General features: G+C 49.7%; 1 protein-coding gene across 1 annotated transcript in view; it reads right to left on the bottom strand.

Moving 5' to 3' along the window:
- The window catches only part of znf609a (zinc finger protein 609a), a 25,104-nt gene that overhangs the window by 6,834 nt on the left and 3,270 nt on the right, over window positions 1–15,000 (bottom strand). The window contains exons 2-7 of the mRNA XM_079275500.1: window positions 9,612–10,512; window positions 5,914–6,160; window positions 5,140–5,227; window positions 1,306–2,818; window positions 628–1,209; window positions 1–218 (exon numbers count right to left, since the gene is read on the bottom strand). The exon at window positions 1–218 is cut by the window's left edge and continues 173 nt beyond it. Of these exons, the coding sequence (XP_079131626.1) occupies window positions 1–218; window positions 628–1,209; window positions 1,306–2,818; window positions 5,140–5,227; window positions 5,914–6,160; window positions 9,612–10,352 (3,389 nt within the window). The 5' untranslated portion in view covers window positions 10,353–10,512. The remainder of the gene's footprint in view (window positions 219–627; window positions 1,210–1,305; window positions 2,819–5,139; window positions 5,228–5,913; window positions 6,161–9,611; window positions 10,513–15,000) is intronic.

A 15,000-nucleotide genomic window follows, 5' to 3' on the forward strand; every position in this document is an offset into this window, starting at 1 on the left:
TTCACTCCCACCCGCTGATGCTGCTGCTGCTCCTCCAGAGGAGGAGGCAGCTGAGTCCTGCCCTCCGATCCCCCCTCCTTGGCCTCCTCTTTGGGCCGCGGCCGCTCTTCCTTCACCTTCCTGTCGCGCTCCTCCTTCCACCGGTCCTCCTCCTGAGGTTTGGGGGCGTCGGAGTACTTGTTGGGGTAAACGTAGGGCCACAGGCGGGAGTCTGGCTCCTGGAGAAGTATTGAAGAAGACTTGAAACTAGAGATTGAGACATAAACTCATGTTTACAATGTTTACTGAGGGAATAAATCAAGAGAGAAGTAGAGTCATTTTCTATAGACTTCTATACAACCAGAGGAGTCGCCCCCTGGTGGACACTAGAGAGAATGCAGCTTTAACACATGAAGCTTTGGATTCACTTCATAGAACCGGAGGTTGTCTCCTGGTTGAGAATCAGAACACATCACTCACTAATATTAACCAGCCATCATTGAAAAGGATCAAATCTTCTCACTATATTTTACGATTGTTATAATTTGGACAGTTTTCAATGTGTTTGTCAAACATTAAAACTCTGAACTATGTTTTAAAAGCTGAAGGACGAGACGTAGCTAGATTCAGTGTGAGAGCAGCAGTTACCTGTCTGTACCACATGGCGGGCTCTACACCTGCCGGCCTGCCTGGCTCAACCCCCGGCTTGGCCTCCTCTTTCCCATGATGCCCTACTTCACTCAGCTTCATCTTCAGACCCTCAGGTTGCGCCGTGGCGGCCTTCTGCTCCTCCCCCTTCGCCATGATGACCGACTTGGACTGCTCCGCGGCCGATGGCGGTGGCTCTTTGGGCTTGGTTGGGTTCAGCCCCCCCGCCCCCTTGGCGCCCCCCAGGTCGGTTAAGCTGGGGGCTCTGGACAGGGTGGGCGGCACTGAGGCTTTCTGCTGCTTCCACTCCTCTTTCCCGCAGGCCTCCCGCTCTTTGCCCTCGGCCTTCTTGTCCACCAGCCGCTGCCTGTCCTCGTACTGCTGGCGGTAGGCGGGGTTAGAGGCCAGCAGGTGGGCGTGGTAGGCCTGGTCTGGGGAGTACGAGTAAGGGGGCAGGTAGTACTGGTTGTAGTAGAGCGGCTGGGCATACATGTTGGAGCGCTGCTGGATGACCGACGGCTGCTGCTGCTGAGGCCCCGGGTCCACCTTCCTCTCCTCCTGAGGCTCCACCTTCAGCTTGACTACTACCTCCTCCTCCTCCTCCTCCTCCTCCTCCTCCTCGCCGACCTCCGGCTCCTCCTCCTCCTCCTCCTCGCCGACCTCCGGCTCCTCCTCCTCCTCCTCCTCCTCCTCCTTCTTCACCTTCACCTGAGCTCCTTCCACGTGAGGCGGCGCTGCCGCCAGTGCCGCCGGTGCCGCTCCCGGGCTCGGGTTGGGGTAACTGGGCGAGTAGTAGGAGTCGTAGTTGGGGTAGTATGGCGATTCCTTACTGGGAGCCTGAGGAGGAAACAGGTTCTTTTTGGCCCCCTCACGAGGCCCCTGGTCGGGTTCGGTTTTGACCCTCCCCTCTCCGTCCTCCCCGGCGTCGGAGATGTCGGAGTAGGCGGGGCTGCCAGTTTCGCCCCCGTTCTGGTTGAGGTGGCCGGCCTCCATCCTGCTGCCCACGCCGATGGACGGGCTGGGCGCGTTGTCCGAGAAGCTGTACACCTTGTCGGCCTCTGCCTTGATGCTGGCCAGCCGGCTCTGGTGGGCTTCCGAGGAGCCGTTGAGCAAAGCGTCGGACGTATCCGAGTATGGGCTCCTCCCCTCCTCTGGCCTCCCTCCCCCTTTACCCTTCGGACTGTCCCCCCCCTTCCCTGCCTCCCTCTTCTTCTTGTCCTTCTTCTTCTTGTCCTTGGCGAGGGTGGGGCTGCAGGCGGGGTCCGCCAGAGGAGGCTGTTTGGACTGGTTCTTCATCTGGGGGCTCTTGGGGATGGGCTGTACCACTGAGCCCATGGCGGGGGAGGACGCCTGGAGGGCGTAAGGTGACGGGGCGTTGGGACGTCCCGGCTTCATGCCTTTCTGGGTCAGTTTATCGGCTTTGCCTCCGGCCGCCACCGTCTTCTTCGATTTCCTGTCGTCCATCCCGTCGTTGCTGGCCTCGTCCGTCAAACACGCCGCATCCTCGCCGCCGTCCGTCACCTCGGGCTCGGCCTCCCCCGCCTTCTTCTTCCCCTTGGATGTCGTCAGCTTCCCCGGCGAGGGCGACGGGGCGTCAAACCCCCGACCTTTGGGCGTGGTGGAGCGGGCGGGGGAGATGGCGGCGGCGCCGTTGCAGGACGAGGCCGGGTCGTCTCCGTACTCGCTGTCACCGTCCTGGTCCAGTCGGACGTCGTCGAGGTCATTGTGGGCTCGCGCCTGGTGGTACTTGAGCCCGTTGATGTGCTTGTACTTCTTGTTGCAGTTGGGGTGAGGGCAGTCGATGAGCACGGGGGAGGGGCAGGTCCGGTCCAGCTGCGGGGGGGGCAGCGGGTCGGCGCCGGTGGAGTCGGTTCTCATTCGCTTCGAAGCCTTGGTGTCCTCCGAGCTGGAGGTGGGCTCCATGTCGGAGGCCGGCTTGGTCTTCCTCTTGGCGGAGGACGGGCTGGCCTTGGCGTCCTCAGTGGCACCGCCGGTGGCCGTCTGGCTGCCTCTCCGTCCTTTGCTGTTGGCGGCGGCGGCGCCACGCGTCTTACCTCCACCTCCACCGCTGCCCCTGTTGTCCGAGGAGTTGCTGTTGTCGTTCAGCGGCGTGTTGCTGCTGGGACGCATCCTCTTTCCCCGACCGCGGCCGCTCCGCATCTCCACGTCGCTGGTGGGAGACTCGCAGAACCTGAGGACAGAAGAAGAAGAGGGGGAGGAGCTACAGCTTTAGCTGGATGTCTAAGGTGTTCAGTGTGTCGCGTTCAGTGCGTAGGGTTCAGTGCGTAGTGTGTGTAGTGTTCGGTGCGTAGTGTTCGGTGCGTAGTGTGCGTAGCGTTCGGCGCGTAGCGTTCGGTGCGTAGCGTTCGGTGCGTAGCGTTCGGTGCGTAGCTTTCGGTGCGTAGCGTTCGGTGCGTAGCGTTCGGTTCGTAGCGTTCGGTGCGTAGCTTTCGGTGCGTAGCGTTCGGTGCGTAGCGTTCGGTGCGTAGCGTTCGGTGCGTAGCGTTCAGTGCGTAGCGTTCAGTGCGTAGCGTTCAGTGCGTAGCGTTCAGTGCGTAGCGTTCAGTGCGTAGCTTTCAGTGCGTAGCGTTCAGTGCGTAGCGTTCAGTGCGTAGCTTTCAGTGCGTAGCGTTCAGTGCGTAGCGTTCAGTGCGTAGCTTTCAGTGCGTAGCGTTCAGTGCGTAGCGTTCAGTGCGTAGCGTTCAGTGCGTAGCGTTCAGTGCGTAGCGTTCAGTGCGTAGCGTTCAGTGCTTAGCGTTCAGTGCGTAGCGTTCAGTGCGTAGCGTTCAGTGCGTAGTGTGTGTAGTGTTCAGTGTGTAGTGTTCAGTGCGTAGTGTTCAGTGCGTAGCGTTCAGTGCGTAGCTTTCAGTGCGTAGCGTTCAGTGCTTAGCGTTCAGTGCGTAGCTTTCAGTGCATAGCGTTCAGTGCGTAGCGTTCAGTGCTTAGCGTTCAGTGCTTAGCGTTCAGTGCTTAGCGTTCAGTGCGTAGCTTTCAGTGCGTAGCGTTCAGTGCGTAGTGTGTGTAGCGTTCAGTGCGTAGCGTTCAGTGCGTAGCGTTCAGTGCGTAGTGTGTGTAGTGTTCAGTGCGTAGCATTCAGTGCGTAGCGTTCAGTGTGTAGTGTGTGTAGTGTTCAGTGCGTAGCGTTCAGTGCGTAGTGTGCGTAGCGTTCAGTGCGTAGTGTGTGTAGTGTTCAGTGCGTAGTGTGTGTAGCGTTCAGTGCGTAGTGTGTGTAGCGTTCAGTGCGTAGTGTGTGTAGCGTTCAGTGCGTAGCGTTCAGTGCGTAGCGTTCAGTGCGTAGCGTTCAGTGCGTAGTGTTCAGTGCGTAGCGTTCAGTGCGTAGGGTTCAGTGCGTAGTGTGTGTAGTGTTCAGTGCGTAGCGTTCAGTGCGTAGCGTTCAGTGCGTAGCGTTCAGTGCGTAGCGTTCAGTGCGTAGTGTGTGTAGCGTTCAGTGCGTAGCGTTCAGTGCGTAGTGTGTGTAGTGTTCAGTGCGTAGCGTTCAGTGCGTAGCATTCAGTGCGTAGCGTTCAGTGCGTAGGGTTCAGTGCGTAGTGTGTGTAGTGTTCAGTGCGTAGCGTTCAGTGCGTAGCATTCAGTGCGTAGCGTTCAGTGCGTAGGGTTCAGTGCGTAGTGTGTGTAGTGTTCAGTGCGTAGCGTTCAGTGCGTAGCATTCAGTGCGTAGCGTTCAGTGCGTAGCGTTCAGTGCGTAGTGTGTGTAGCGTTCAGTGCGTAGCGTTCAGTGCGTAGTGTGTGTAGTGTTCAGTGCGTAGCGTTCAGTGCGTAGCGTTCAGTGCGTAGTGTGTGTAGTGTTCAGTGCGTAGCGTTCAGTGCGTAGTGTGTGTAGTGTTCAGTGCGTAGCGTTCAGTGCGTAGCGTTCAGTGCGTAGTGTGTGTAGTGTTCAGTGCGTAGCGTTCAGTGCGTAGTGTGTGTAGTGTTCAGTGCGTAGTGTGTGTAGTGTTCAGTGCGTAGCGTTCAGTGCGTAGTGTGTGTAGTGTTCAGTGCGTAGCGTTCAGTGCGTAGGGTTCAGTGCGTAGTGTGTGTAGTGTTCAGTGCGTAGCATTCAGTGCGTAGTGTGTGTAGTGTTCAGTGCGTAGCGTTCAGTGCGTAGTGTGTGTAGTGTTCAGTGCGTAGCGTTCAGTGCGTAGCGTTCAGTGCGTAGTGTGTGTAGTGTTCAGTGCGTAGCGTTCAGTGCGTAGTGTGTGTAGTGTTCAGTGCGTAGTGTGTGTAGTGTTCAGTGCGTAGCGTTCAGTGCGTAGTGTGTGTAGTGTTCAGTGCGTAGCGTTCAGTGCGTAGGGTTCAGTGCGTAGTGTGTGTAGTGTTCAGTGCGTAGCGTTCAGTGCGTAGGGTTCAGTGCGTAGTGTGTGTAGTGTTCAGTGCGTAGCGTTCAGTGCGTAGTGTGTGTAGCGTTCAGTGCGTAGCGTTCAGTGCGTAGTGTGTGTAGTGTTCAGTGCGTAGCGTTCAGTGCGTAGTGTGTGTAGTGTTCAGTGCGTAGCGTTCAGTGTGTAGTGTGTGTACCTCGGGGGGGCCCAGTCGTGCCGGGTGCAGTCCAGCAGGGTTCCCACGTAGGTCTTGTTCCTCCAGGTGACGTTAACAACCAACATGCCTGCAGACAGACGCACAATTTTAACTCCACGAGTTCATCTACTCAACACATTCAGTGAGTGCGACACGAGTCAACACAACTCTAAACAGACGACCAGCTGGTGTTTTCATTTGTATATTTCTGCATCAGTACACAAAGTCCTCAAGTTAATCATCTTTTGGGCTAATAAAAATATCTTTAATTCATATTTGTTTGCTATCTGCTAACGACCCCATTGACACATAACATGAATGACTTAATTGTAGTTTAACGTCCGTATGAAAAAGAAAACACGATGTGAGTCACATGATGAGCATAAAGCATCCTTTATTTAGTGATGGATTAGTGTGGACACTGATTTCCTCCTGTCAAACTAATTCAGCTTGTTTTATTACATTAGAGGTGAAGGAGTAATCTTCCTCCTCCTCCTCCTCCTCCTCCTCCTCACCGTATCATTGGACTTTTGTCTTTGTATGTGAATTTACCTTCATGATGAATACAATGAAAGCAGCTGTGTGAATGAGCTGTATGTATATATCTGTTTGTATTTTTAGGGAGACATTTGTTCTTAAATATTAAAATAAAAATACAAACAAATATAAAAGCTGAGAATGAATAAAACACACATTGGTCTCCTGTTGATAGCTAACACATTGCTGCCAGCTCTCCTCGACTGAAGGTTGCTGCGTGGGTAAACGGACTCTTACCGTCCTCCGTCTCCTGCCACACGATGCCCTCCAGGTTGACACTAGTGCCTGGCTCACAGGGTCCCAGGCACTCCGGCTCCGTCCCCAGCGCCGCGTCCGCCGTGTTCACCGCTACCGAGCGCGTGCGAACCATGAGCTGCTCGCAGGGAGACGAGATGTCGCTGACGGGGAAGGGAGCGAGGAGGTGGAGAAGAGGAGGAGGAGGAACAGGAGGAGGAGGAGCAGGGGTGGAGACCGGAGACTCCATCTAGAGGGACAGACGGGGGAGAGAGAGAGAGAGAGACAGGAGGGAGGGAGAGAGAGAGGAGGGAGGGAGAGAGAGAGGAGGGAGAGAAGGAGAGAGACAGGAGGGAGGGAGAGACAGGAGGGAGAGAGGGAGAGACAGGAGGGAGAGAGAGAGAGACAGGAGAGAGAGCAAGAGAGAGACAGGGAGAGAGAGAGGAGGGAGAGAGAGAGGAGGGAGAGAAGGAGAGAGACAGGAGCACGAGAGAGACAGGAGAGAGAGAGAGACAGGAGGGAGAGCAAGAGAGAGACAGAAGAGAGAATGAGAGGAGGGAGAGAAGGAGAGACAGGAGGGAGGGAGAGACAGGAGGGAGAGAGAGAGAGAGGAGGGAGAGAGAGGAGGGAGAGAAGGAGAGAGACAGGAGGGAGGGAGGGAGAGAGAGAGACAGGAGGGAGGGAGAGAGAGAGGAGGGAGAGAAGGAGAGAGACAGGAGGGAGGGAGAGACAGGAGGGAGCGAGAGACAGGGAGACAGGAGGGAGAGAGGGAGAGAGAGACAGGAGGGAGAGAGAGACAGGGAGACAGGAGGGAGAGAGGGAGAGAGAGAGAGGAGGGAGGGAGAGCGAGAGAGAGACAGGAGGGAGCGAGAGAGAGAGAGAGAGAGAGAGACACACAGGAGGGAGAGTTTTTGATTTCATAACATGATGAATCTTTTCTTGTAGTCTGGACTTGTTGTCTTCAGTGTTTCTACAGTTTAATACACGTGTTCCTTATTTCACCATCACAACACTTCACCAACGGTGGTAGTCAGAGGAAGAGGAAGTAACGGTAATAAGAATCAGTTTCAGCCCCACACACACACACACACACACACACACACACTGAAGGCAGGAGGAGGAGGAGGCCGTCAGAGAGCTCTACAGTAATGATAAGATGTGAGAGACAAGGAGGATGAACGTGACCCTGAACTCCTGTGTTCCTCCTCAGAGGAATTTTAAAAATGAACAACATGAACAGGTTGGAAGTTCGGCAAAACAACATCGTGTATCACAACTAGAAGCTGTGATACACGATGTAGTTTTGGCGATTGTTGAAGGAAACATGCTCTCACATCACGCCGGTGGGTTCTTGTGGTTCGGAGGTTGAAGTCAACGATCGAATTAAAGACGAATTTAAAAACCAGAAGAAAACAGAAGGTCCTGCTGAGGGAACATGTGACGGCTGGAGGCCTCCCACATGTCTTCATGGACTTCACTTCCAGGAACGAGGTCTGCAGAGCCGAGGTGTCAGGGGCCCTTCAGGGGCCCCGTCAGCTTCTCGGGATGCTTTCATTTATTCTCCTAAACCAGGGGTCACTAATTGGTGGGCCGCGGTCCGGATCAGGACCCAGACGCCGTTGTATCCGGACCCAGGACCTAAACCCGATAGATAATTGAGAATTTTTGACGGAGCACTTCTATTTTAACCGGCGCAGCTTTTCCAGCCGTTACGGCGCTCGTTCAGCGGTGCAGGAAACACGCCGACCAATGCGTTGTAAATCACATCACGTGATGCAGCTCAGCCAATCAAATATGGGCTTGAAGAGGTCGTTTCTCAAGACAATCTCCACAAAGAGAAACGTCTTCAGAGACCACAGTCTGTAACCAAGACTGGACAGACTCCTACAGGTGAACTAAATCCGTATGTCTCATTTGAGCAAACTTACCATCTCACATCTGAAATGAAATCACAGAAAATAAACCTAGAGCCCAATATCATCAGAATCATAACACATTAGTTCACCGTCCAATGATGTTAACAGAGAGAATAGAGCAGAACATACATACATGGCACTAAATAGTGCAAGTTTCATATCATTGTAATGTTTCGGACTTTTGCACGAGGAGATTTTCTCAATCTGGACCTTTTGGAGTTTTAGTTGAAGACCCCTGTCCTAAACCCTCCTGGTCTTCTTCTTCTTCTGTTTCCCAGAATGCACCAGAGCCCCCACAGGGCAGGGTGTGTTGCTGTATGAGCAGAGTTTTAGACGGAGCCACGTCTTCATACCTTCACACTGGAGCGTTACGGTATTTGACCGTTATTAAACGCTTTGACGGAAGAAAAAAAGTCAAACTGCAGAAAAAATAAATGATTGAGGACTTTGACCGCTTTAAGACTGAGCTAGTGTCAATAAACGATGGTTCTCCTCCAACATTCAGTAGAACATGTGTTTCTAGTCTCTGATCATGTTTCATTGTAAACAACCAATCAGAGGAGAGCTCGTAACGTTAGCAGCACTGCTAACGGCTAACCAACAGAGGTTCACTTCAGTTACACTATGATGCCTTCAGGCTCTGCTCAGTGAACATGAGTACTGGCTGAAGGTTCATTATAACTGATGTGTTCACATGTCATCTGTAAAATGTAGTTTTGGTGATAAACTAGAATGAATCCAGTAGTTTGAAGGAGATGTTTATGAATATAAAATAGATATTAGAGATGAATTATGAGCTGTTTAACTTCTAACACGAGCTCTAAGAACATTATTATCCTTCATTAATGTCATGAGACAAAGATCCACAACGAGCTCTTTTCTGTAGATAATAACTACTAATAACTAGATAATAACTACTAATAACTAGATAAGAACTACTAATAACTAGATAATAACTAGATAATAACTACTAATAACTAGATAATAACTACTAATAACTAGATAATAACTACTAACTAGATAATAACTACTAATAACTAGATAATAACGAGATAATAACTAACTGAACCGCTGTGACTTTAAAGGGACACTCCAACGATTTCACAGTTATTAACTCGTCATGAGGAGAACCACGGCCTCTTTGTCAAATATAAAAATAAAAACCCGGATGGCTTCAAGCAGCGTTTCCTCTTTCTGTGTTTTAGAGCTAAACGATTATTGCCGCTCGCTGCTGATAAAAAAAATCTCCCCAGAAGCAACAAACTTTCTATTTTAAGCGCCAAGAGTTATGAATCAAACACCAGAAGACATTTAGGATTCAGCATGTTAGTGGTTATTAGTTGTTCCAAATATACTAAATATATGATAAACTACACTTTGTAATGCGACAACAGTTCATAGTGGACGCTACTTCAGCAGTTATCTCACATTAAAGTCAACATTCTGCACCACTAAAGGTCTAACAGGGTATTCATGTTATAATGAAGCCTCGACAGACGGACAGAGAACACATTCAGGCTCCAGAATAACTTCTCACTGTCGTATCACGGATCAGCGTCTCAGGCATTATGGGAAATGTAGGATCCAGCAAAGTTGGAGCTCGACTCATACGAGACTAAAAGTCACCACATCTCAGCCTCTTCAGTTATTGTGCTTTATTTAACCACATTTAACACCTCTGGTTCAACGGGCAGTTATTAATAAAGTTATTAGAACCACACCACGAGCACCAAAGAGTCCTCGCTGCACCAACACCCGAACAAGGTCGAAATTAAATCCGCTCACCTTCACGCCGACCGCTTTCTTCACGTTTCGGCATTCTCCGTTGTCCACCTCCTCTTGCTCCGTCATCATGGCGACAAGCTGGCCGATTCCCACCGGGTCCAGCGCCGCGTCCCCGAGCTGCTCGGCCGCGGCCGACTCTAGGTTCTGTTGGCCCTCGAAGGGTCCGGTACCGCAAGGGGCCCCCACCGACAGGAGCGGGGCCGCCGACTCTTTCTCTGCGCCGACCTCCATTTTCTCCTTCTTAGTTTTCCCAGAAACCCCGTCTTTGTCCTTTTTCACAGCGGCGAGGCTACGGGAGGGTTTGCTGGACTTGTCGGTCCCCTTCGTTGGGGTGGTAGAGTTCTGGTTCTGGGTCGGCGGGTCCCCGGGGGCCCGACCGCGAACCTCCTTCTGAGCTCCGTCCGATACCGGCGCCTTGACGCTCTCCTTTGAGTTCTTACTACGTTTGGATTTTGGTTTGCTCTCTTTGCCCTGCGTTGCCGCGTTGGCGGCGGCTACGGGGCCAACGAACTTCATGTTGTCCGGCAAAGCGACCACGGCGCCGGTGCTGGTGGGTGGGGGGGCGGCCATGGCTCCTCCCTCTTTACTGCTCGACATCTCTAGCTTGTCCTTCTCCAGGTCGGCGTCCAGGTCGATGATCAGATTGCCCACACCGATGTCCCACTCGTCGCCGCTGTCGTACGTGTCCACCGCGTTGGAGTCCACACCTTTCCCGCCTGCAGGGCCGCTGCTGAGGGACATCTTTTAGTAAGGAGCGTCCCGGGAGCGCCGCAGGAGGGGCCACCAGAGGAGGGGCCACCAGAGGAGGGGCCACCAGAGGAGGGGCCACCAGAGGAGGGGGCCGCGGGACGCCTCCTCAGGGATGGGCCCCACGCCTCCGCCCTGCTCCCCACATCGCCTCCTGCACACGGGACAGACTGCAGGTTACACAGGAGGACACATCACCCACAGACTGACAATAGATGAACATGTGTGTGTGTGTGTGTTGACTTACAACAGCACTATTACACTGACTTCTGTCCATATTAAAATAAAGAAACTGCTGTAAATGAGACAGAATTCTGTCATACAAACTGATGAACAAGATGAGAGAGAATGCACACAAAGAGTTATTCTTATTATTATCCTATTCATGTGTCATTAATGATGATTGATAATGAATTAGCGGTTGAAGCACTAATCTTATGTTTTCGTTGAATATCTGCAGATGTTTGTTGTGATCAGAGACGAGTCTGTTACTTCCTGTTGTGGGACCGACTGGTATAGAAGAAAAACATCATAAACTTTGAATTAGAACTTGAATTGAACTGAACTCATTTGGGCTCACACGTAAAGAGTTAATGTAACGTGTTATGCAACACATATTCTGGTACAAAACAACCGTTCGACAAAAACGGACTGACAAACTGGGACCGCTGACTTTTGATGTGATATACACCCGGGTGGCTTTGCATGAATATGAAATATTGGCTTGTTTTTGACATGCTCTCCCAGTGATAACGCTTTTGCAAATGTTCAATCGAGCCTCTGTGAAATCCCGCATAAGAAATATACATCATTGTACAAGTGATGGTTGACACTGGAGCTACTTATACATGCGTAAGTCCAGAATATGCCACACACCTCCCCTTGTCAGGCAAATTTGTTAAAACAGTAGGATTCTCAGGAATGACACAAATGATTCCAATTACAGCTCCAGTGAGACCAACAACTGAAGGTGGTGAAACTAAAATTCCAATTTTAGTGTCTGATCAAACTCCAATCAACTTGTTGGGAAGGGATGCACTGTGTAAATTACAAATAAAAGTCTGGTGCTCACCTGATGGAGTACATGTTGATAGGTCCGGATTGGATTTTCAAATGTACACACAATCTGAATGTGCAAAAGTGTATTGGCTAGGTGATGTTATGGAACCTATAACAAAGGTATTCAGCCAATGGGGAAAAACTAATTCGAGCCCAAATCCCAGAAGCAAAGCAACCATTATCTGACTATCATTGCACAATGTTCTATGATGCCTCATGCAGTGCAGTATTTGAGAAGAAATGGGATGAGAAAATGAAAAAGGTGACCGTTGAGTTGGTAACACAGGATATTGTAGTAGGCCAACAGGGAGCAGCACTGAGCGTGCAACCAAATTCATTCATTTCAGAGTGGTACGCTGTACCAGAGTCGGTTCCACATATCACCCTATTGGTGAATGAACCGTTTCAATCAAAAGACCTCGGTCCAATGATGCATGTTGCTACACAGATTGAGTGGCAAGAAACAGACAACCCACTCATTTTTTCATCACAAGATAAAAAGATGATCAAAATCCTTTGTGGAACATCAATGATGGCAAAACCGCAGGTAGTAACGATACCAATGCGAAAAACACTAAAAACAGCAACTAAAAGTGAAGAAAGCAGAAACACTTTTATGGAAGACATGTTGACGCACGTGCCAGAACAAGTGTGGTCAAAACATGACAGTGATGTAGGGTTGGTAAAGTCTGCCAATCCTGTAAAAATTGAATTAAAACCAAACGTGAAACTGCCGTATCGCCCACAATATCCGCTAAAACCTGAAGCTGAAGAAGGGATAAGTAAGACAATTGAAGGTCTGATAAACGCAGGAGTGTTGGTTGAGACGTACAGCAACACTCCCGTACTACCAGTGCCAAAAAACGACAAATCAAAATCTCGACTTGTGCATGACTTGCGAGCAGTAAATGATGTCGTACAAGATTGGCCAGCAGAGGTGCCAAATCCACATACACTCCTCACGAATGTGACACATGAAATGTTTCACAGTAATTGATTTGTGCTCAGCATTCTTCAGCATTCCATTGGCTGAAGACTCTCGACATCTGTTTGCCTTTACATACAGAGGACGAAAACTCAGTTACACACGTATTCCACAGGGCTTCAAGCATAGCCCTCACGTGTTCAATCAGATTTTGAAACAGGATCTTGAAAATATTGATATTAATAGCACATTAATACAGTATGTTGATGATTTGTTGATCTGCTCATCTACAATCGATGATTGTCATCGAGACTCAATCAAAGTATTCCAGAGTTTAGCAGAAGGAGGACATAAAGCCTCTCAGACAAAACTACAGTACTGCCAACCGCAAGTAGAGTATCTGGGAGAATGATCTCCCATGGAGCCATTGCAATGTCACCCTCCCAGCTAGAGGGAGTGAGTAAAGCTCCACGTCCTCGAACAGTGGGCCAGTTAATGACATTTCTAGGAATGACTGGATTTTGTTCAGAGTGGATTGAAAGCTATGCTGAGAAAACTGCTCCACTAAGAGAAATCATGAAGGAGGCAGGAACCCAGACGTTAAGAGCTCCGTTACAATGGACAGACAAGTCCATGGCAGCGTTTGAATCAATCAAACAAGAGATGCAGAGAGCTCCGGCTCTTGCAACACCTGATTATGACAAACCATTTCTGCTTTATGTATCTAATCGACAGGACATGTACGTTTCAGCAGTATTGATGCAGGAGACGTGTAGTGGTCGTCCAAAACAACCGATTGCATATTACAGTACAAAACATGACAATGTAGCACAAGGGTGGCCTCCATGTTATCAAGGGCTGGCAGCAGTGCATTATGCATATGAGAAGGCAGCAACGGTAACGATGGGGTATCCTGTAGTCATACACACACATCACAAAATCACTGAGTTGATGAACCAAGGAAAGTTTGTGGTGACACAAGCAAGGTGTTTGCAGTACATGCCGCTCTTGACATATCCTGATGTGACAATAAAGAAATGTACAACTACAAATCCAGCAAATGTTGTTCCATTTGAATTTGAAGGAGAGCCACATGAGTGTGTGGCAGAGACAATGAAGTATACCAAGTTGCGACCTGACCTAGAGTCTACTCCGTTGGTAAATGCAGATGTGACGTACTTTGTGGATGGGTCCTGCTACAGGGACTACTTAGGTAATCATGCCGGGTTTGCCGTGATTGAGCAAATAGGCAGTGACTTTGTGACAGTGAAAGCTGAAGGTTGTGATCAGCCATGTTCAGCACAGCTAGCCGAATTAAAAGCATTGACTGAGGCGTGAAGGCCATATTGACGAGGGATCAGTCATTTAATGACAGTTTCTTTTCCAGCAGCCCTCTAGGGCCTCCTTGAGGGCCACTTATCATATGAATGGAGCTATGCGACCTTTGACCTCCTCTCACAAGCCAGACTGACTCGACCCTGAAGCTAATTACAGTTCAGATTGTAAACTGCATGAAGAAAACATCGACTAACAAACGTCACAGAAACAGAGAGTTGGTTTCCATGAAGCTGGAACTGGACTGATGAGCAGCTTCTCCTCACAAGTGATGACGTTCATTAGAGTCATGTGACGTAAAACCATCTGCAGTGTTTTCATAACGTCCATTTTCACAACTAGTTCATAAATAATAGTAAATACAACTGATTATTATTGTACTTCCTACAGTAAAATATCTTCCTCTATATTTCATGTCTAGTTGTCTAGTTGTATTTAACTCTTTAAAGCGCTGCTGGTGGCTGAAGTCTGTCGTACTGCAGAGCAGTTTGTTCCTCTACAGCTTCTGTGTGAACGTCCAAACTGAGACGCAAACGTGGAGTTTTCAAAGCCAAACGTGTCCGTTTTAGGGCTGTAAAAGCTCCGGAGTAGTGCGGACGCTTGGCGCCAAAGATGTGTGTTTTAAATAGAGGTTCATTTTTCCATAGTTGATGGAGGAAATAAATGGCGAACAGTCGATAACGGTTTCCATGATGCGAAACAATTCACGGCGCGTTTGGTGTGAACGCTCCTTTAGAGCTTTGTCCACTTTGTCCGCTTTGGCCTAATCCTGCTACACTCGAAATACAGCAAACTACAATACAACTACAGCAAACTACACTGAAATACAGCAAACTACAATACAACTACAGCAAACTACAGCAACCTACACTGAAATACAGCAAACTACACTGAAATACAGCAAACTACAATACAACTACAGCAAACTACACTGAAATACAGCAAACTACACTGAAATACAGCAAACTACAGCAAACCAAAACTACAACCAGCTACACCAAACCCACATAAACTACACTGAAATACAGCAAACTACAGCCAGCAACAGTGAACTACACTCGGCCGCCACTAATGATTCCTGTGATTCATGTTGTGCTGATGAAACTTGATGAACCAGAGCATCAAATTCACAATCGTGTAAAACAGGAATGCTGTAACAAATGATTCTATTCATTATTAACACATCTGATGATTTATTGTATTCAACATCAGAAAACCAGGAAAAACAATCCGGCAGACATTTCCCCACAAATCAGAGAAGCAGCGAATTCTTACATGAGAAAGGCGTGAAGAATAAAGAATGAATTAAAAGATGAATAAATA

The sequence above is a fragment of the Melanostigma gelatinosum genome (assembly GCF_949748355.1).
Source record: "Melanostigma gelatinosum genome assembly, chromosome: 1".
Lineage (NCBI taxonomy): Eukaryota > Metazoa > Chordata > Actinopteri > Perciformes > Zoarcidae > Melanostigma > Melanostigma gelatinosum.